Raw genomic sequence first — 22,009 nt, 5'->3', positions numbered from 1 at the left:
AAACTGTTGGTCTAGGAAGAACAATGAAATGAAAATTTTCATCGATAAACATCACGATTTTCCTTGAAGTACAAGTAGTTGCTTTTATTCTTTTATTAGGTGCAAAATGCAAGTAAAGCAAGAAAACTCGCATGATTCTGTTGGTAGAACGAAAAGCTCCATTTCTGTTTTTCAATTTGACGGCATAAAAAAGGTATCACCGCATTTGAGAAAACTATCTTTGCAAAGATCTTTGCCCTAGCGTAAAATTCGTAATTTGACTTAATGGTGAGAAATTTGCAACAGCTTTTGTAACTGAAAATTTTGGGGAAAGCAGCCTATCAAGGTTTTGGCAGAAGCTAAAAACTGCTGGCTGCCAATCAAGGTCAAAGGAGATAATTAATTTGAACCATCTTGGTTCAATGGTTGTAGAGTATGTTCCAGTGGTATCAACATAAATCAGCTGAGTTCCAATTTTTTTCTGTCATTGGTGGCTTTGAATAGAGCTCCTGACTTCGTTTCTTAAATTTGATTTGACTTCTATTTTTTTTCCTACATTTTCCAACAAAACTATGATTGATTTCAAAAGATATGTCCTGATTAATTCGATTACGGTCAAATTTGGTTGACAAAACTTGTTCACCAACTACTATTGAAGAGCAAATATAGCCGAATGAGCAAATGAAAGCCCAAAGTAACTGAAATAATTTGACGCAGCAAACAAAAAGCAGATCAATGAGAAACAGCAGCAGAAAACGACAAGTCGGAGAAAATTGAACTGCGGATTCTGATTACTAGGAGAAAAAGCATAAGTCGGGCAAATTGCTCTCGGTTGGCGTCGTCAGAGGCTAGCCACGGTTTAGTGAGGTTAGCGTTAGATTAATTGAAGGGGCGTAAGGTGAGCGCAGCGGAGGTGCAAAAGTGGATTGGGAGACTGATGTGGGGCGGTGGGTGGGTGAGTTGGGATGTGGGATCAATTTCTAAGAACCGCCCTTCACACCTTAAGTATAAGTCACCAAAACAGTTTCTGTTAATCGCATGCTTGAAGAAAAAGTGGGCTGAACGGCTCTAAGAGAACTTTATGCAAAGTGGTTACTACCTCTTTATCCCGTTTCAGAAGACTAAAGTCAAATGGATCAGACGAAAAATTGGCCAAGCGAAAAAATGCATGAAAGAGACAAACAGAATTACTATATTTGCTACAAATTGTTCTTGAGAGCAATTAACAATGATTCCCTACAAAGTGCCTGTTAAGTCATTTATGAAAAAAAACATTTATACAACATTTTTAATGTAACTCATTGTCAATGAGGATCAGAGATAACGGTATTATATCACATAACAGCAGCTGAAGTGCGGCATTATTAAAAAGAAATAGAGTGAGAGAGCGATTGAGGGATAGAGAGAGAGAAGAGAGCTTCATTCTGAAGACGAAAGTCAAATGTATCAGGCGAAAAATCGGCCAAGCGAAAAAATGCATAAAACAGACAAACAGGATTAATATCTTTGCTACAAATTGTTTTTGAGAGCAATTAACAAGGTAGCCGCAGGGAGGGTGGGTGCAGCAGGGGGCTGATGGGGAGGGGTGGGGCGTGGGGGGTAAAAGCGTGGGGTGTCTTCAGCCTCTAAGAACCGCCCTTCACCCCATAAGTATAAGTCACCAAAACAGTTTGAGCTGAAATAGAGCTGAAAGGCTCTAAGAAAACTTAAAGCCTGCTGGTGCTACCTGTTAATCGCGTTTTTGAGGACGAAAAGTCAAAAGCGTTAAACCAAAAATCGGTCAAGCGAAAAATTGCATAACAATGACCGACAGGACTAATGTAATTGCTACAAACTTCCTTTGAGAGCAATTAAAAACGTCAATGGAGTGAAATTATCAGAATAATTATCGATTTAAGTCTAGGAGCTAAGAAGAAGAACTAGTTTTGAGTTCGTATTAAGAGTTACTGCATCAAATCAAAATAAATATCATTCACGTATGACAAGTAACCGAATCAATCGAAAAGAGCAAAAAAAGAATAGGAAAGTTAAGAAAGCTTAAGTTAAGAAAGAAGTAACCGTAAATGGACACAGATTTTTCAGAATTTTTTTTGAGTTTTTTTTAATTAAGTGAAGTTTCTCTTTGCAATAAAAACTTGAACGCGGAGGGCTTTAAATGGCTACCATATATGTTGGTGTGAGATGCGCTCAAAAAGGCGGAAATTTGTCTGAACAAAAATTTGGCTAGCAAAAAGTTCTCCCATTTCATGTCAAACATAGGGGAACAGTAATTATGGCATTGAATAAGTGAATCTACATAATGCTCACGTATTTCACTTTACAAAATTAAGCTATCGAAAGATGTTAATTGTGAACTTTCCTATAGACGAGTATAACCCTAGTTGAGACCTCAACCTATGGAAAGAAAATGCGCGACCGAAATTAGCTGTTGCATTGCTTCAGCCAGGAAGCTGGATCGATTAATTTTGGTCAATATTGGCCCTGTACAAGACTTCTGGGGGTCTTTTCAGAAGCCGAGGTCTTGACTAGGGCAACCTGTGCTCAACATACTGACAGTTTTTTGGACAAATTGGCTAGGAAAAGATAAAATCATAGCAAGTCGCATAAAGTTGAAATAAGCGAACGTTTGCAAAACAACTGGTACGAGTTCAAGGTCAAATATCAAATTTTAAAATTGTAGAGAAAAACAGATGCAATCGAGCTGAAGGAAAAAATATAGATTTTCAAATGACCACATTGATACTCAATTGCATGTTTCAACGGTTCTTTGAACGTTCGATTACTTCAACTTTTTAGGACAGACTATATGAGTGTCTGTGCATGCATTTTGCTCATATGGAGCTTGTACACTGTGTTGAACAATTCTCCACAAAGTCTTCATAAGCTTTTTTCACTTTCTTTGTGAAATAATTCAACTGCTGAAGTTCATTCATGTCGTAGATTGAGTTGCACTTGTACTTCTTCCCAGTGATCCGTTCCATGACGACCACCATTGAGGAATAATTCGATGTTTTGTTTAGATGCTTGTTCGTTACCATATAAGGAAACAGAGTTCGGTTGTTGTTGTTTACAGATGAGGGAATGTTGAAACAAGGTGTGATTGAGATTAGAAAAGCGATGTTCCCGTCCCGTTCACGCAAGCCGTTTCGATAATAGTCGAATTTGTCCGCATTTGGAGGCAATGTTGTCATTTGTGTTGTGATTAGCTTCGTGCCTTTGAGCACCACTGAAAAAAATACTTGCTCTTCTAGAATAGTAAATTGGCGACTACTAGAAAAGACAATCATAAAAATCAAACAAGCATTAATTACGACCAAAATATGATGTCTATATTAAAAATAATCATGACGAAATCAAACTTGCATCAGATAAAACCTTATCAAAACTTTTACTTCATTAGGAAAGATATGGGACCTCTCATCAATGCGAATGGGTAGTAGGTCGACAAAAGAGAGCAAAAACATGCAAAGTTAAAAAAAAACGTTTCTATTTTTGAAAACAATTCATTTCAAAGTGATTAATACCTTTTCATCTAAATCTCCATGGAAGCAATTGAGATCTCTCATTCTAGTGTACGTCATACAATTAGTAAAAAAAAGCCGGACCAATACTCTCAAAACTAAAAAATTCGATAAAACTTGAGCAAAAATTTAAGTGAAGCCGTTAAAAGCATATATTTGACACTAAGAGCATAGGAAATATTCAATTGTGCAATATTTCGAAGCCAATGAGACCTACCATTAATGTTATAATCCAAAAAAAAACGAAAATACTTTAATAAGTGCAAATATATAAATACTCAAACTATTATTAAACCTCCTAGTAACAAAGCCGAGCAACGGATCGGCGAAACGAACTGAAAGATTGAATTATAAATCAATGGAAACGGTTTGTGAACAATCTTTACAAAGCCTAAGCTACAAAATGACCAAAAAAAGGTTTTTAAAAAAGTGAAGCTTAAAAATCCAAATATCTTTTTGAAAACAAATAATTTCAAAAGCTATATCAAACATAAGAATTCAACAAAAAGAGATGGATTAAGTTGCAACACCTTCTGAGGCCAATTGGGCCTGTTATTAATGAAAAAGGTCGCAAGACTACAAAATAACAACAAATAGAGGCAGAAGCAAAGACTTCACAAATAATTTTACAACACCACAGTGTTCAAGGCACTATAATTAGAAAATTTTATCGGCAAGAATTGTAAATCATCGCTTGCTTCTCAGCTGAACATCAGCGGTTATCCCTTAGGACTCCGTAGAAACGACAAAAAAACGAAATCGAAAAGATAAACAGTTAAACAGTAAAGAAACCTCGAAAGTATTTAAGAAACTAAATAGTCGACGCCATCAGTCAAAACAAACAGCCAACCAAAAAAATTTTTTGAATCATCAAATTAATTGAGACTTCTGATTCGTGAGATTGTGTTACATGGTGAAAAATTTGAAAGCAAATAGGAAACCTTTTTAAAAAAAAAAATTTTAAAACTTTTAAAACTAAAAGTTATAAATTTAAACCTTTAAAGAAGTGCAATTATACATCCTGGGGAAGCAATCAAACCCTATCACTAACAGGTATGTGTTGTACGACAACAACAAATAAAGACAAATTTAGGCAAAAAAAAATTACTAAATTTTGCGAAAGAACTGTCTCAGACCAAAGCATCAACTGTTAAACAAACACTTAAAACATACTCAGATACGCCTTTTTCAAAGTTGTACGTTTTCACAACTATTCTTTCCTTCAAATGGACCCCTCAATAATGTGATATTTTGACACTGAAACAAAATTAACTTATAAATAAAGCTGTTCTGCTACAAAAATTGAAAACTCGTAGTATCAGAAACTTGAAACCATTAGTTAAATAGAAAACTGTTACTGACATTATTTTACGGAATACTACGCTAGAAGTTGAATAAAAGTTGAAATTGCGCCAGAAGAAAAATAAGATAAAAAAAAATAGTTGCAAAGTTCTAAAAGTCACGGACATTGTCTTAAAATGATTATGTTCAAAGTTCTAACAAATTATAGATATCAACTGAAACCATTGTCTATGTTGAATTATACGTCTGAAAAGCCAATTTGATCTTTGATTTGGGAAATTAGTTCATGGAATTACATAAAGTATAATATATAAAAGCAAAACATAAGAAATCCTATAAATTTTAACGAAAACATTTGGTCACAGCCATACAAACAATGAGCTTAATCCTAAAACCATAATATAAGATCGTGAGCCTCATGTTTTGTAAATGGTATCTGCAAATAATCGAGCCCTGATTTGAAATTCTCATAATTAATTTACATTAAAAACTATATATTAGAAATTTTTTGAAAGTATTGAAAAAAAGGCCTCGCCCCATTAAAATCTAAATTTTACCCTAAAGATCCGGGGGTGAGATCAAGATCAGCCCTGATGTTGCTGCGCGTCTAGAAAAACGCTCAATTGTTCGAATGGTTTCAAAATAGATCCTTTTTTCCGTATATCAAAGAAAAACAATGCATTTTGTATAATTACCGAGTTAAAATTTGCCAAAAACTGGCAAATTTATAGTTCCAGAAGACTCTTAAAGCCAGTGGGACTACAGCTCTCGTTTCGAGCTTAGAAAGAATATGACTGCAGTTTTAAGTTGTATACTTCCAGCAAACTTTAAGAAAGTGGGATAAAAAACCGATTTGGTCAGATTTTTGACGAAAAATGTCTGAATTAAAAAAAAATTAAGCATAAGTTCTAGCCGAAAAACTCGGATCTAACAACTCAGCAACCCTACTCTACCTTTAAAGATAAAATAAATAAGACTACCGTGACCACTTTTACCATATTTTTAAAGCAAAATTGGCAAAATTTGGTCAAAAATACGCAACATGCGAATAAAAACAACGAAATATTGTTCACTATTCACAAACCTCGAAACCTCGATAACTCCCTATAAAAAACGAAAATCAAAAAAAATCTTTTTAATTCCATATTCTACTCTGGATGAGCTTTTTGATACCACTCACAACTCTCTACGATGATTATATCGATCGGTCAAAATTGACTGAACAAAAGAACCCATTTGAGTGTATAGTTTCTCCACCCATTAAAAGTGGGTCGGAACAAATATCGCATTTACAATTCACAACTCTTAGATTTTGGAGCTGCAAAAAGAACGGCTATAGGGCGGGGGCGCTAGCAGAAAGGATTCCTTCAGCTCATTATGCCATTACATTACGTTAATACTAGCTGACTTCAATTTACAGTTGTTTAAAGACATGTTTAAACCCAAACTTGAATTCATAACATGAACTAAATTTAACATCCTTGTTAAATTACTTGCCTATACTTTTTTGTCTGTCGAGACCATTCCTTTCTGTTTGATATACAAAACTAAGCGTGCTGAATTCTCCTGTGAAGCACATTGAAATATCGGGAAAAAACTGGCTAAAAACAGTGATAAATATGCTTTCATTCTGCCAGTGAAAGTCCCTAACCCAAACGCAAAGGCTTTAAGGATAGGGAAAAGCTTGACGTCATTTCTCTCACTTGTGTTAGCAGAGTTTTCTCTTTCTTATCCTTTACTCTTCAGATTTTGAGCTAGCGAATTTGACAGGCGGAACGAAATCGTTTTCATTGATGTTTTTAATCGAATCTTATAAAAGTTTGCACTGCGTAATTGTTTTTTCACCGCATTAATCACATTGAGCGCCAATCTTACACTTTTTACTCAAAATGACCGCAAATCGTACATCTTTTGGCGATTTTTAGCGGTGACACCTCGATCCGGGCTGCGAGTTTCAATTATTAAAACAGTGGCAGTGTTACAATGGGTTGCATTGTGATGTTTTATTGCTAAAGTAGTAAGGTAATGAAAGTAACTAAGCTTTTTCACTCACTCTTAAGCATGCAGTACGAGTTGAGTTGTGACAGGATTAGTTGTTCAGTTGGGGAGGAGTGAGGCTGGAGGGAGTTGTGGTATGACCACGTGAACATCACCCTAGTCCAGTTCACAAAACACGATCCAATCAGTGGCAGGTGTCCATACTTGTCAACAACTACCCCGCCACCTCGACCACCTACTGGCCCACTTTCCACACCTGGATCGTCATCAATAATAACAGCAATCAAATTAGTGCTTCCTGCTCCGTGTTCAGCGACAGGCGGAATAGGAACCTTTTTTTATATTGAGGAAAAAATTCCTTTCCAATCCGGAGACTGGACAATTTCTATAGTTTGAAAAGTGAGTAGGATAAGAAAGCCCGGAGGCTTAGTGGCCGAAACGACAACATCAAAAACAACAGTTTTCGGACCAACTGTCCGAAATCAGAGTTCTTTTTGATAGCTCTCTCATCAGTTTTTCTTAAACTGTTTCCAAAAAACTGTTAAAAATGTTTTTTAAACAGCATTCCATAAATGTAAGCGAAATAAAGCTGAAAAGTTTAAAACTGAGACACACACAAAGATAATAAGCAAAGTGATATAGCTCAAATATGCTGAGTAAGAGCGAAAACCAAAAATTTCAAATAAAATAATTGGCCTTTTACTTATTCAGGCTGTAGAGCTCCATAAAGCGTAGGACCTAACATTTCTTGTAATTTTCTGCAAAAAATCTTTTTAAAATCTCAGTACACTTAAATATATGGACAGAAAACAAAATATTGGTTAACCATACACAAACTGTCAGTCGTTTTAGCCGTTTCTAACAACGGCTATATCAACATTTATGCTACTTGAAGGCATCTCTCGTAATCACTTCACCTTTCATTTGTGTTTCCTTATATGTTGTTGAAGCTCAAGCTTCAATATTTCGCAAGTTTCTTAATTTGACTTTTGCATGATTTGATTTCTAACTTTAGCCCATATGTTTCCATGCTAATTTACCGCTGAAACCAAAGTTTGTGAATTTACTATTGTCAAATCGATCTTATAAGCAAGTTGGTCAACATTGGTGTCTTATTTACATTCTAGTTTAGACTTAATCAGATTTTCGAGGTTATCTTTCCCCTTTGTTTCAGGCCGTCGAATGCTAAGAGTTCTTTGTGTGGTCTTTCCCTTTTAATAAAACAATTTTCTACTGATCTTTCAATTCAATCAACTTCTTGCTTCTTCAACTTTCTATTCCACAACTCTTCCAACTACTTCTATTTTTGGTTAGTACCCAACTATTTTATTTTACAATTGTAACCAATCAGATCAATCTATTTTCCATATTATCTGTATAAAGAAAGTTTAAATACTATGATATTAAATCATGGGAAATTGTGAAGATTCTAATCATAAACAAATGTACCATGACACTGCGCCTCTAAAATTAAATTTTATCACTATTAAGGAGAAAATTTTGAAAGCATTTTCAAAGCATTTGAAAGCAATTTATTAAGCGATAATGACCACAGCCTTGTGTAAGAAAGCGATTTATGAATTTTGAATTCGCATTGCAATTTGTTCACAAAGTTCGTTCATTGGTGAACTGCTTGAATAACTGGGCACTAATGGCATTACTCTCTCTCGTATGTCACTTTCCTTTAAAATGAAATACTTCCTCATGAGTTCAGAATTTGATTGTGTTTGAAGAAAACTGTATTCGGCATCACTGAAATTTCTTGAAATGTTTGTCCGCCGATTGATATTATGAGACAACATTTGAGAGCTATATAAGCGGAAGTCCCATCTGCCATTTTTACTGTTTTTGTATTACTTTCAGATTGTGATTTCACTAAGTGAGGACATTGTACTTTGATTTTCTCGAAATTGGGAAGAGACATTGCACTAGAAAATGCGCCAGTATCAAGCAAAGCTTCGATATAAAAGTTCTCGAATTCTAGGTATACGTAGAAAAGTTTTTCACCGTGCGTGTGTATAAATTTTCTGTTAATTGAGTGAGCTAGTGTTGATAAAAAAATTTCAGGCTGTGGCTTACTTAGTTTTTTGATTGTCCAGTATAAACATCATACGGCAAATGTCCGCCTCTTTCCGGTGGTTTTTTGTAGAAGCAGTCACGGACAATGTGACCCGGTTGCCCACAGTTTCTGCAGATGATAGGATTAAATCTTGATCTGTATCCTTGTTGTCCTCGGTAAATATTGTTGTTGTAATTATTGTTGTTGTATCCGTATCCTCGGCGACTTTGACCTTGGTTTCTAGGAGTCCAATTTTGTTGAAGTCGTCCAGTCCACCTCGGTGTTCTGTTTTGAAAGTTACCTCTGTATTGAGTATATCCACGAGAGTAGTTTCCTCGACTATTCCTGAAGTTGTTGTCCAGTTTTGTCATTTGTTTTCCCATTTCCTTTTGATTTTTTACAAGATCCTTTTGTGCTTCAATAACTGAATTGATTGCTGTAACCAATGACGTTGAAGTTTCTGGTTGTGTGACGGCGTTAAATGCTGTAGCATTAGCTTCATCGTCTGGAAGAATACTTTTAAGCACTAGTCGTTTAGACACCTGCGAACATAAATTGTCAACTGTATCGGTGTCAGGACGCAGTAAGAGTTTGAGCCTTATTTGTGTTGGCATTCCAGCAATGAATGCGTCTCTAATTCTTCTTGTTCGTTCACCACTTCTATCAACTGCGCCAGCTCCTGTTGTGCTTGGAAATGCAATGTTTGCTAATTTCATCAGGTCAGTCAAATAATCTTCCGGTGTTTCCTTCGTCGAATTGAATTTGCGTTCTTGAAATTTAAGTTTATACAGTTCAAGTTGATTTTGACTAGCATATCGAGTCTCAAGTGATCTGAGAGCAGTTGTAAGGTCTGCTTTACTTGCTGCTGGTAATTCTAAGAAATAACTAAGTGCTCCCCCGCTTAAATGCAATTTGAGATAGTCAACTTTTCCGGCGTTAGGAACTTGTGATAGTGCGATTGAGCTTTGAATTTGTTCTTTGAACACACGAAAGTCTTCTGTTGGGCCCCCTGAGAAAGGCGTAAGCTGAACTGTAGGAGCAGGTTGTGCAGCTGCTGTCGCTGTACCGATGCTTGTTGTTATAGCAGTTGCAATGGCATTTGCTGCTGCTGCCACATCTGTCATATTTAAAATAAGTGAAGAAGTTCAAATTCAAAAATATCAAGTTCGACTGTTGTTGCAATGAGAATATAGTTTTTCAGATATAAGAAAGCGTGTTTGTCGAGTGTGAGAATAATTAATTCCTCTTTTTCATGATCTTCGGTAACAACAAGAAATATTACTCTTTTTTCTTCGTTAGTAATAATACACAAGGTTTCTAAAGAACGGTTTTGAAAGATAAGTTTTGTCTCTAATAAATAGAAAATTTCCAAAGAATTTTCCGTATGAGCCGAATCAATAAGTGCGTCAACAATGCTAGGCAACATTTCAGTTTGCTAAACAAAATAAGGTTTTCTCTGATAATAGGTAAATTTTTGTGTTGGTAGAATCTAAAAGAGCTAAAACTTTACTATGTTGGAAGTTCGATTTATCAATTATAAAGAGGCCATGGCAGTTTGAGATAATTGTCTCATAAAGTAAATAAATTTTTGAACTTTCAGTGTCAATGAAATAAGAAAGAATTTTCGCTTGTATAAGATCTATTTGAATGTAATAGTTTTTCGATTCAATATTATTTAGGTAAAAACACGACATTTTAAGGAATCATAGACCACTTTTACCTGTCACCATCTTATTTACATTCTAGTTTAGACTTAATCAGATTTTCGAGGTTATCTTTCCCCTTTGTTTCAGGCCATCGAATGCTAAGAGTTCTTTGTGTGGTCTTTCCCTTTTAATAAAACAATTTTCTACTGATCTTTCAATTCAATCAACTTCTTGCTTCTTCAACTTTCTATTCCACAACTCTTCCAACTACTTCTATTTTTGGTTAGTACCCAACTATTTTATTTTACAATTGTAACCAATCAGATCAATCTATTTTCCATATTATCTGTATAAAGAAAGTTTAAATACTATGATATTAAATCATGGGAAATTGTGAAGATTCTAATCATAAACAATTGTACCATGACTGGTGACCCCGAAACAACGAATTGCAACTAAAAAACTTCTGAGATAAAATTAAAATTGTAAAGACATTAAAAAAAATTGACGTAAAGACAGGGAGTACCTTTGAATTCTTTTCAATACCGAATTTCTGTATTCACATAACTCAATGTTTTCTTTATTTTAGAACAATTTAGAACTGCAACTACAGCCCGTCAACGAATACGAAAAAAGAGAGAGGAAAAATTCAAAACTCACAAAAAAGAAGGAGAACAGAAAAAATGCAGAAATAGCATAATCATATACAAATTCCAAAAGAGTTTCGGAATATGAAAAGTGAAGCATAGTTTGCCAGCAACTAATTTTTCATAGTTCTATCTTTCTAACAAAGAACTAAGTAACAAAAGTAAAAGGGTCTCAATCCGAAGTAACCTATATCTATATAAGCCTATTTTACCTATATATATTTATATACCTAATATCATATTTATAAACAAAAAGACTTTGTCCACGCGTCTTTGTTATCATTGAAAAAGTTTTATTGTGCAAATAGGCCTAAACAGCATCACAACTTATTGCAAAAAAAACCACTGCCTTTTTTAGAAAGCAGTTTAATAGCTGTAGATGCGTGTACATCGTTCTTTGCTTTTAAGTAGATAGTGTTCAATCACATACACACACATAAAGAAAATAACAACACAATAAAATTTGTTTTTTATCGTAGATAGATATCGAAGTTTTGGAATTTTCAATCTCTTCAAAATGTAAAGCAAGAAAGAACACGGCAACTACAGTCAAACACTTTCTACTTCAGAGGGCACGTTAAACAGTAGACAAAGCTTCGGATTTAGGTTGTTCGTTGCAGAGAAGATTTAAACGTCAAGTAGTAACGCCACGTATCAAAAGTCAGTAAAAATAATTTCTTTTGACATTAATTTTCCTTTAAAAAAATGGACGTTCTCTGACCATCTGCAAAGTCCAACAGACCCAACCAAGTTTAGGATAAAAGAAAATCAGACCATACCTTCACTAATATCACAACAACATAAAAGCACACTCGGGTCTGAGATAAATTTTGCTCTTTTAACATATGACCATAACAAAGGAATTTTCTTTCGAAAAAAAGTAAAAATAATCGTTTATCAGCAAATAGGCTGACAATTAAAAGAACTCACAACCATTACGCTGCATACAGATTGGAGAATACTAAACAAAAAACAGACAACGGAAGTAGAAAGAGCGGCTTCTTTACCAACCTCAAGTAACACTGAATACTCTTGCGCGCAACAATACAGGGGCTCTCATTGATAGTGCTGTTTAAATTTGCATAGAAACTGAAACTGTTCAAAACTGCAAACTAATTAAGCACTAAGCAAGAATAACCCGAACAATTCCAAACAGCAATTAGACCGAAACAAATGGCACCAAAAACAAATAAAAGGAAAGAGACGTTGATCCAACAAATCATGAGACGTGAAGTTGAGTGGGGCTCAGCAGTTAACTTTCTTGAGGAACAGTATCAGACCGATGACGTTGACGTTCTTCAACTCACGTATGACACACTGCTGGAACATAAGGCATGCTTGGACAAGCTATTGGATAGTATCTCCGAGTTTACCCTTACAACTAACGAGAACATCAGACTTGCCGAACGCTCAGGTGAACGCACAACAACATTGCTGAAATGGAAGAAAATTATAAATGGTTTATCTAAATCAAAGATGAACACAGTTGGTGCTTCAGGAGACAATCTTATTACAAAAACAACAAAGTATGCGCCTTCATCGAAATTATATCAAACAGATACACCAGGTACAAAGAAAATGCAGCCCAAAGTCACACGGAGGTACAACTTACGCAACAGACATAATTCATCTAACAACTCGAGAGAATCATCATCATATAGAAGTCTGCGCAACGCAATCTCTATATCACAGCCACAAGATTCATGCCCGACACTGTCCGAAAGAAACAATACCAGTTGTTCTGTCTCAAATGAAATTGGACTCAGCATTGATAGATATCAATCACTGAATTTTCGAAATGACACCGACAATTCTTCACCTGGCATTCATCGAAAAAACGGCGGAGATACAGTTGTGTTGAATAAATCCTGCAAACGTATCATTAGAGAAACTGTAGAAAACACAGCAAACAACAGCATAGGAATTAGTAATCAACGAATAGATTGGGACCGGAACAGTTTATAACAGGGGTCTTCTCGAACATTTGTTGAACAGACCTCCAATAGTGAACCTAAAGATTCAAACGAAGGAAACGAACGACAACCTGAACTTTCCAAGGGAACCCAGAGCAATCAACATAACGAGTGCATTGGAACAAATTGGCATAATCAATTTGCCGAACCATTTCAGTTTGTGAAATCCAGCAAAAAGAATCAGGACCCCCAAACAACATCAATAGTAAATCACTCAGCAATATTTAAAAGCCATCAGCTTCCAGATAAACAACTCAGAAATTCAAAACTGCTCATTGCACAAAAAGGTATTAGCCATTGTCCCTCAGAGGACAGCTGTGACGACAGTGACAGTGACAGCGATGAAGAGACAAACCAACGAAACGATTCGCGTGCAAAAGTTTCCTCAAAGAACCAAGCATCCAAACTACAAATTATTGGGGGAAGCACAACTCACCAACAATCAACACAACAGGAAAGTTACCTAACAAATTCACGAACTCTTGCTTCGAATAAACAAAAACAAACAAGGGATAGAAACATTTTCTCACCCGAAAATCCGAATCAACCTCGTTGCAATGAGAATACCATGTTAACACAGACAACCTACAGCCGTCCAACAGTATCAGCAGACACATCTGACACGGAAATACAGACAAGGTCTTGCCGCAACCAGTCTCATGCAATACACGAAATCCGAGAGAACAGTATGGAGAGATACGAAGACAGCTCCAATGTCAGAAAACCCACAGTTCACTTCGAATCTGCTACACAACTACATGAAAATCACACAACCAATTCAACCAACGAACATTTTCGCAATCTGCAATTTACACCAAATCAGAGAAACCCGCACACAAACATCATTTTGCCAAAGACACAACTGAAGACATACAACGGAGACCCCCTCAAATGGCACGAGTGGTATTGTTATTTCAAATCAACAATACATGATAACGTGTCTTTTTCGGACGCACAGAAAATCACCTATCTCCAAAACGCTCTCACAGATCGCGCAAAGGAAAGCGTTTTTGGATACTCATATAATGGAGAATTTTACCACGATGCAATAACCGAACTCAAGAGAAGATTTGGAAGACCACAAACTGTTATTGCAGCATATCTTGACAAACTGGAACGCTGGCCCAAGCCTTCGACAGACAACCCAGACAGCTTCATTTCATTTGCAGCATTTCTCAGACAATTAGTACAAACTTTTCTTCTTCACGAGTTTACGCCGGACCTGCAATCATCCGCCGTTCTCAGAGTAGCCAAAGAAAAACTATCTCCTGCAATGATAATAAAATGGAACGAAAATGTCATCCGCAAAGAAATTGTTAACCCAAATTTGATTCATTTCAATGATTGTATAGACAAGTATGCCGAAGCGTGCGAAGACATGCCACGCACTCACAACAGAAATTCATTCTATGAGAGAACACACCAACGTGGAAAATCTGAACAAAAGATCAGCGCCAGAAAGAATTGCCCGCTTTGTTCACAAAGCCACAATTTAGGAAAATGTCAAAAATTTTTGAGTGAAAATGTGTACGACAGACAGCAGACAGTGCGACAACTGCACTTATGCCCAAATTGTCTTACCGAACATCCAAAAGGACAATGCAAAAGCAAATACAGATGCCAGAAAGACAATCGTAACGGTTTTCATCACTCAACAATACACCGTAACAATTTCAACACAACACAGCCTAGTAATCAAGGACAAAACCAATCAATATCTGAATATCGACACAACGGAGATAACTTGAACAGAAACCAGTTCAATTTCACAAATAACAGTTCTTCGTGGAACAAAAATTTGAGCAGCAGTAACCCCAACTGCAATCACCAAACTAGACAAAATGGTAACAGTGGTTACAACCGGCAACGCAGCAGAAGCCGATACAACAGCAGCAACAACAACAACTACAACAACAACAGCAGCATCAACAGCAACAGCAACAATAGCACAAATGGTAACTACAACAATAGTAACAGCTACAACAGACATAACCGGAACTTCTATTACGGGCAATCACATCAAGTGCCCAATACGTCCAATGTTCAACAACAGCAGCCAACATCAGGAAACTTTAATCAACAATATCAGCATCAACAATAACAGACCAAAATTCGCAAAGCTTCTCAGGCAGCAATAACCGACAACAGAACTTCACTTGCAGTAATAACCAGCCGAGCAGTTGGATTCGACCACATGTTCAGCTCCAAGCAATACCGGTAACAGTGTTTTCGGAGACTGTCTCCATTGAAACCTACGCTCTCCTTGACAGTGGAAGTGACAATACTCAAATTACCAAGACAATAGCAGATGCTTTACGAATTCGTGATAGGAAATGTGTTAGCAATACCCGTAGCATCACTATACCAAGAACGCACGATTGAAACAACAAAAATTTCTTTGGGATTGGAGCCATCGACAGCAGTAGACCTATCATTAACTTACCAGTCTTTGCGACTTCTACCACAGACTTTCAATTGCCGACGGTGCCAATTCAGATGCTCAACAGCGTTTGTAAGGACTTCGGTCATTTAAGCAATATCAATTTTCCTCAAATCAGAGACAAAAAAATAGGTATTCTGATAGAAGCCGATGCTTTTACAGCAACAGTTCCAGTCAAGTACACAATCGGACCACCGGGAACACCGTACGGAGTTCTCACACAATTAGGATGGACAATAACAGGACCAGTCCCAAACAAGTATAGACAAATTACAGAGAAGAACCAATGCAATCGTATTATAACCTTGTTCAATAGGGTTAAGTCAGAGGAGAAAATTTTGGACGAAGACATGCTACATTTATTTTGGACCTGTGAAGGAACAAGAACAACAAAGGCTTCACCTAATACAGTAAACCAAGAAGACAAGAAAGCCCTACAAATTTTCGAGGATACAGTAAAACATAACGGAGAGAGGTATGAGATTGGACTACCCTGGAAACAAAACATACAATTACCTAACAATTACTTTCTAGCAAAAGCCCACTTACGATCATTGGAAAAGCGCCTCAATGAAGACAAACAGTTAGCCGACATCTACAGCAGCTTAATTCAGAACGATATTGTAAAAAGTTACGTTGAGGAGACGGACCGCGAACCTTCCCCAACTTGCAGCCAATTATGGTATATTCCTCATCATCCTGTACAGCACAAACAGAAGAAAAAGATTCGTCGTGTAACAAACGCAGCATCTATTTATAAAGGACATTCACTGAATAAAGCGCTTCTAACTGGACCAGATCTTCTCTGCAGTTTAGTACTACGTTGGGACTCCTACTACGTTTTCGACAGTTTGCCATAGCAGTTACCGGAGATATAGAAGCCATGTTTATGCAGATAGCAGTAAGGAAAGAAGATCAAGACGCATTAAGGTTTCTATGGTACAAAAACAACACCGAAACAATATACAAATACAAGCGACTCATATTTGGTGCAACCTGTTCGCCCTCTTGTGCTATCTATGTACTTAGAAAATGTGCTATCGATAATCACCACTTATCACCTGAAGCCAGTCAATCAATAACGAATAATTTTTACATGGACGACTTTTTACAGAGTTTCGAGACAACAGACGAAGCAATTGAACAGACAACATGCATCAAAGAAACACTTAAAAAAGGAGGATTCAACTTAACGAAATTCTTCAGCAACGATTCGAGTTTTCCTTTAATTGACGACACTGAAGGAGATAAAGCATTAACGCAACGAGTTCTGGGACAGACGTGGGATGTGAAAAACGACACCTTCATATTTAGGAAACCCAATTTAGACATCAAAATTGAACGTTTACAACAAAGAGAACTCTTGTCAACAGCAGCTTCGCTTTTCGACCCCCTGGGGATGATAACGCCATTTGCGATACGAGTTCGAAGCCTTCTTCAAGCAGTCATAAAACAAGGCAAGAAATGGGACGACTAAGTACCAGCCGAATTTCATATTGACCTGAAGAAATGGATTAACGAATTCAACAGCATGCCAGATATTACAACAAAAAGATGCCTTGTAACAGGTCCAACGACCAGTCAACAACTTCATGTCTTCACAGATGCATCAAATATAGCAACTTCAGCGGTTATTAATTTGAGATCTACAACTACTGAAGGGAATGTCATTGTGAACTATGTCATTAGCAAATTCCGAGTAGCCCCCATAAAGCACACAAGTATACCTAAACTTGAATTAGAGGCAGCCACAATGGGAGCCGAACTAGCTAGTTTTGTAGTCACAGAAATGACATTAAATTTTTCCTCAGTTCACTTCTGGACGGATAGTACCGCAACATTAGGATGGATAAACTCAGACAAACGGCAAAAAGTTTTCGTAGCTAACCATGTCAACAAAATTTTGGAACATTCTAAAGCAGAGGAATGGAAACATATACCCGGAAAACTGAACCCTGCCGACCATGGTACCAGAGGCTTGAAACCATCAGAGCTTGAAGAGAAGTGGCTACAAGGACCAAAATTTCTTTTTCAAGACCCTGAAAACTGGAACTTTGATCAAACAAAATTTTCAACAACGACAAATTTAGTATTACCTAAATGTATGGACCCTGTCATAGAACCATCAAAATTTTCAATTTGGAAACGATTGCTCAGAAGGACAACAACCGTGTACAAAGCAACAAACATTTGGCGAGAAAGAGATACACTAAACAGTCAGAATGAAGCCCAAAATTACCTGATAAAGATTTCACAACAAAACACTTTTAGAAAAGCAATTATTGGAATGCAAACTGGACAGCAACTGGAACGAAGGGATGCAATTCTTCAATTCAATCCATTTTTGGATGGAAATGGAGTTTTGCGTGCCAAAGGAAGGCTGAGACATGCGCCAATACCTTGGAATCAAAAACATCCCATAATACTAAACATCAAAGACCATGTCACTCAGTTAATTGTTCAAGACGTTCACACTAACAGCTGTCAACACATGGGAACAGAGTTTGTCAGAGCGCACCTACAACAGACATTTTTAATCATTGGACTTCGAAGGTTCCTAAGAAGACTCAGCCGGACATGTTTCATATGCCGCCGATGGAGAGCTCAGAATATTACACCAATGATGTCTGATCTTCCGCACTTTCGCTTTGCTGATGCCGAAAAACAATACTCATTCATTAATGTAGGATTAGATTACTTTGGACCTTTCTACATTGAGGATAATACTCGCAAGCTTGAAAAACAGTACATCTGCATTTTCACGTGTTTAGTAACCCGTGCAGTGCACTTGGAAGTTTGCCATAGTCTAGACACCGACAGTTGTTTACTTGCAATTAGACGTTTTGTTTCAAGGAGAGGATATCCAGAGATAATAATCTCCGACAACGGAACAAATTTTACAGCATCGAAAAAGGTTATGAGTTTGGATAATATCAGCATTGACAACTCCTATATTGCTCAACAATTATCGCAGCAGAACATAGTTTGGAAAATGAATCCACCACTTGCTCCACACTTCGGAGGTATATGGGAAAGAATAATTCAAACAGCGAAGAGAACTCTTCTCATAATCTTAGGAGGTCAGCAACTGAAAGCAGAGACTTTCCAAACAATTGTGACAGAAACGGAAGGCAGCCTAAACTCCCGCCCCATAACTTACGTTTCTTCTGATAACAACGACGATGAAGCCCTAACACCCAACCACTTCATTCTTCGACGACCACATCTAGCCCTAGCCCCTCTAACATCAAAACTGAAAACTTTCAGGAAGAAAGATTTCAACTATACACAAACGCTTTTGGACCACTTCTGGAAAAGACTTCAAAGAGAGTATACTTCAGACCTAATAAGCAGAGCAAAATGGAGAGAGCAATCAAAACAACTCAGAGTGGGCGATTTAGTCTGGATTCTGAACGAATTTACCCCGAGAGGTATTTGGCCCCTTGGACGGATAACCAAATGTCATTATGGAGCCGACGAAATACCAAGATCATTTGACATTCACACAGCAACAGGTACACTAACGCGCCCTGCAGTAAAATTGTCACGAGTCATAGATGAAGAAGAAGCGGACATCACAAGGAGCGCAGCAACAAACCCAACTTGATTAAAAACTATATTAAAATTATCACCAAATTGTTTACTTACTCATCTCCTGGAAACCAGTCATTCAACATTCAATAATATTATTAACCCTTTTCTCTCGTTGTGTGGGAGGATTGTGAATTTTGTCAAAAATTCCAATTAGCTTTTAGATGTCAAGCTACCGCGAGATAGCGAATTGCAACTCAGAACAACATCAGAAGCCAAATAGATCAAACCGGTCCATTCCAATTCAAGTAACCAGCAGCTCACAAGATTGCCTATCATACAATGCAGCTTACAATGCAAAGAGAAGATCAACAACTTCGAAAGAGATTACAAGTCACAAGCTCAATATGTTTTATATTAGTTTTAAATTAGTACCGGAGTATTCAGGTCTAGCCCTAATTTTAAAGCGCGCCCTCCTCTCCTCGCGGAGTGTTGAAGCTCAAGCTTCAATATTTCGCAAGTTTCTTAATTTGACTTTTGCATGATTTGATTTCTAACTTTAGCCCATATGTTTCCACGCTAATTTACCGCTGAAACCAAAGTTTGTGAATTTACTATTGTCAAATCGATCTTATAAGCAAGTTGGTCAACATATGTCGTTAATTTTTTTTACTGAGTGCTAAAGTGACGTTTGGTTGAAGTAGGCCACCTGTGGTGAATAAAGTTTACAAGCAGGTGATCATCAAAAAGCCATCTCTGAAATAATGCGTGAATAACTTCAGGATTCTGTTAAAATTGAGATCAATATTTTCACTCTATTTTATGCTGATTAAAGTAAAAATGATTTATCTCGAACTGCGAGTTTCGTTATTAATTATCAAACATATATTCGTGAAACAAAAAATTGAGATATGAGTACGTGCTGATCAGTAGTTAAACATTTTAATAAACAATTAGTAACCAAGGGACTTCTCTAACTGAGCGAAGCTATTATTACTTAGCAGTGTTATTTCCCATCTATTTCCCGCTCCAGTGTTACTTTTTATGCAACAAAAACCTGACAAAAACTTGTTTTTTTTCATGATCTATTCTCTTTGAGTGAGACAAATTTGAGTGATGATTTTGGTCAAAAAAGTTGTTTGACGAAAAAGTCACATTCGGGGTAGTATTAACTCTGTTCAAATGTGACGGTCTGACCTCTGGTTTTATTTCATGACCTTTTATATCAAAAGAAATCAAGTTAGAGTGGTCCGCTGTCTAAGATCTGTTCAAACTGTTTTCCGAAAATTTGTTGTGAATGACAAATTAAATCAGAGTGAATATTTTAGCAATGCTGAAGTAGTAAAAATAGCGCAAGTTACTAGGTTTAAAGCATGATGTGTTTGAAACTGCCAGTACAGTGAACTGAGAATTTGTATTTTGAACAAGTTTTCGGTTTTTGAGATTGAATTGTCGTTTACCTGCAGATTTTAACTCTATTTTCATTGTTTTTCTCTTGTGTGCTAAATTACTGTTATGAATATGCTCTGATTTGATATTTTTGTCATTGCGCGAGTCGATGAAATGGTAGCTACCGCTTTTTACGACTTTAACACCATTTGTTGTCATAAAATATTACGGAATTTTTTTTACTTCTGCCCGTATTTTTTTTTTTACTTATGCTGCCGTTTCCCTTATTCACAATATTGGCAAGTCTCATTGGCTGCTAATGAAACACAAGTGAACCAAAATAATGCTTTCGGTTAATTGCTAAATCTTTATATTACTTTAAAAACGCCCGGATTTTTGAGAATGTATGCAAACTTTTGAATTTTTCCTGTATGCTTTTCTCAATGTGTTGCCATGCCAAATAGTTACACCAGGTCACAACAGCTACTAATCAGACCTGAATGGAACAAACTAATGGTGGCTTTCCGAGTTTTGCCCGTTGTTGTTGCTTTTCCTAAGATCTTGTTGTTTTGTCGCAAATTTAACAGTTCAGTTCTCATTTACCTTCGAACGCGACATTTTCCCGGCCTTAAATTGTTCATTTTTCTGTTTTTATTTTAACATTTTGTTGACTCAGATATCAATTGTTTTTGAAATATATTAGACAACTTCAGATGTTGTCTTTATTTGGTGTTCCTTTTGTCTTATATTCAATTATTTCAATTAATAAAAAGATATATTTCTAATACAGAGCTCTATGCTGGGCTTGTTTAATTTTGACTTGTTATAGTTTTTTTGGTTTTTTACCCCGAGACTACCAGTATTTAAAAAAGTTGTAATTTTTGCCGTTTTTTGGGCGCCGTTTTGAAGTTGTCTCTCATTGATTTTCGCTATTTTGCTGTACGTATTTATGTAAAAAGCACAAGTTTTAGGAATGTTTTGAGTCAATAATTGAATAAAGTGTTGTTTTTGTCGATGAATTCTACAATTTTACTTTTCGGAAAAAAACTACATTTGAATTGTTTAAGATTTTTGATTACTTTTGTGCATTTAGAGTCTTGAATTTTGTCGACTGGCGATTGTTTTAGCTCGAAAATTGTAGATGTTCAGATTGTTGAGTCTATTTTTGTTACAACTTGTGATTAAATGCTCACCTCAATTATTTTTTTTTCATTAAGTCGTTCACATTTTTTCTCTAAAATGAGTACGTGAACTCTTTTCTCCGGAAAATTTTTCTGGTTTTTTGTGAATAATTTTTTTGGTAATACCTGACTCACCTCGTTTTCAAAATGACTGTTTGCCGCTCTCTTTGTGACTATTACATACTATAAAAGCAGGAGTCAAATTCTGTTTAGATATGTATAACTCTAATGCTAAGAGCTACATGAAATCATCTTTGCAGTATATTAATTTCTGTCTATCAATTACGTCAGAAAAATTTTTAACGCGACTTTCATTTTGTAAACATTATAGGCTCTCATTATT

The 22,009-nt window shown here is 36.4% G+C and overlaps 1 protein-coding gene across 2 annotated transcripts in view; it reads right to left on the bottom strand.

The window, feature by feature from the left end:
• Positions 1-2,738: 2,738 nt before the first annotated feature.
• The window catches only part of LOC142342502 (uncharacterized), a 32,130-nt gene continuing 12,859 nt past the window's right edge, over positions 2,739-22,009 (bottom strand). Inside the window, exons 3-4 of one of the 2 annotated variants that reach the window (XM_075393849.1) lie at positions 6,856-7,056; positions 2,739-3,205 (exon numbers count right to left, since the gene is read on the bottom strand). In XM_075393849.1, the coding sequence (XP_075249964.1) occupies positions 2,811-3,205; positions 6,856-7,056 (596 nt within the window). In that variant the 3' untranslated portion in view covers positions 2,739-2,810. The remainder of the gene's footprint in view (positions 3,206-6,855; positions 7,057-22,009) is intronic. The other variant, XM_075393850.1, reaches the window with a different exon arrangement.

The sequence above is a fragment of the Convolutriloba macropyga genome, chromosome 7, assembly GCF_964194025.1.
Source record: "Convolutriloba macropyga chromosome 7, txConMacr16.3, whole genome shotgun sequence".
NCBI lineage: Eukaryota > Metazoa > Xenacoelomorpha > Acoela > Convolutidae > Convolutriloba > Convolutriloba macropyga.
The sequence above is the reverse complement of the archived record's forward strand: the minus strand, read 5'-3'. Positions and strand labels throughout refer to the sequence as shown.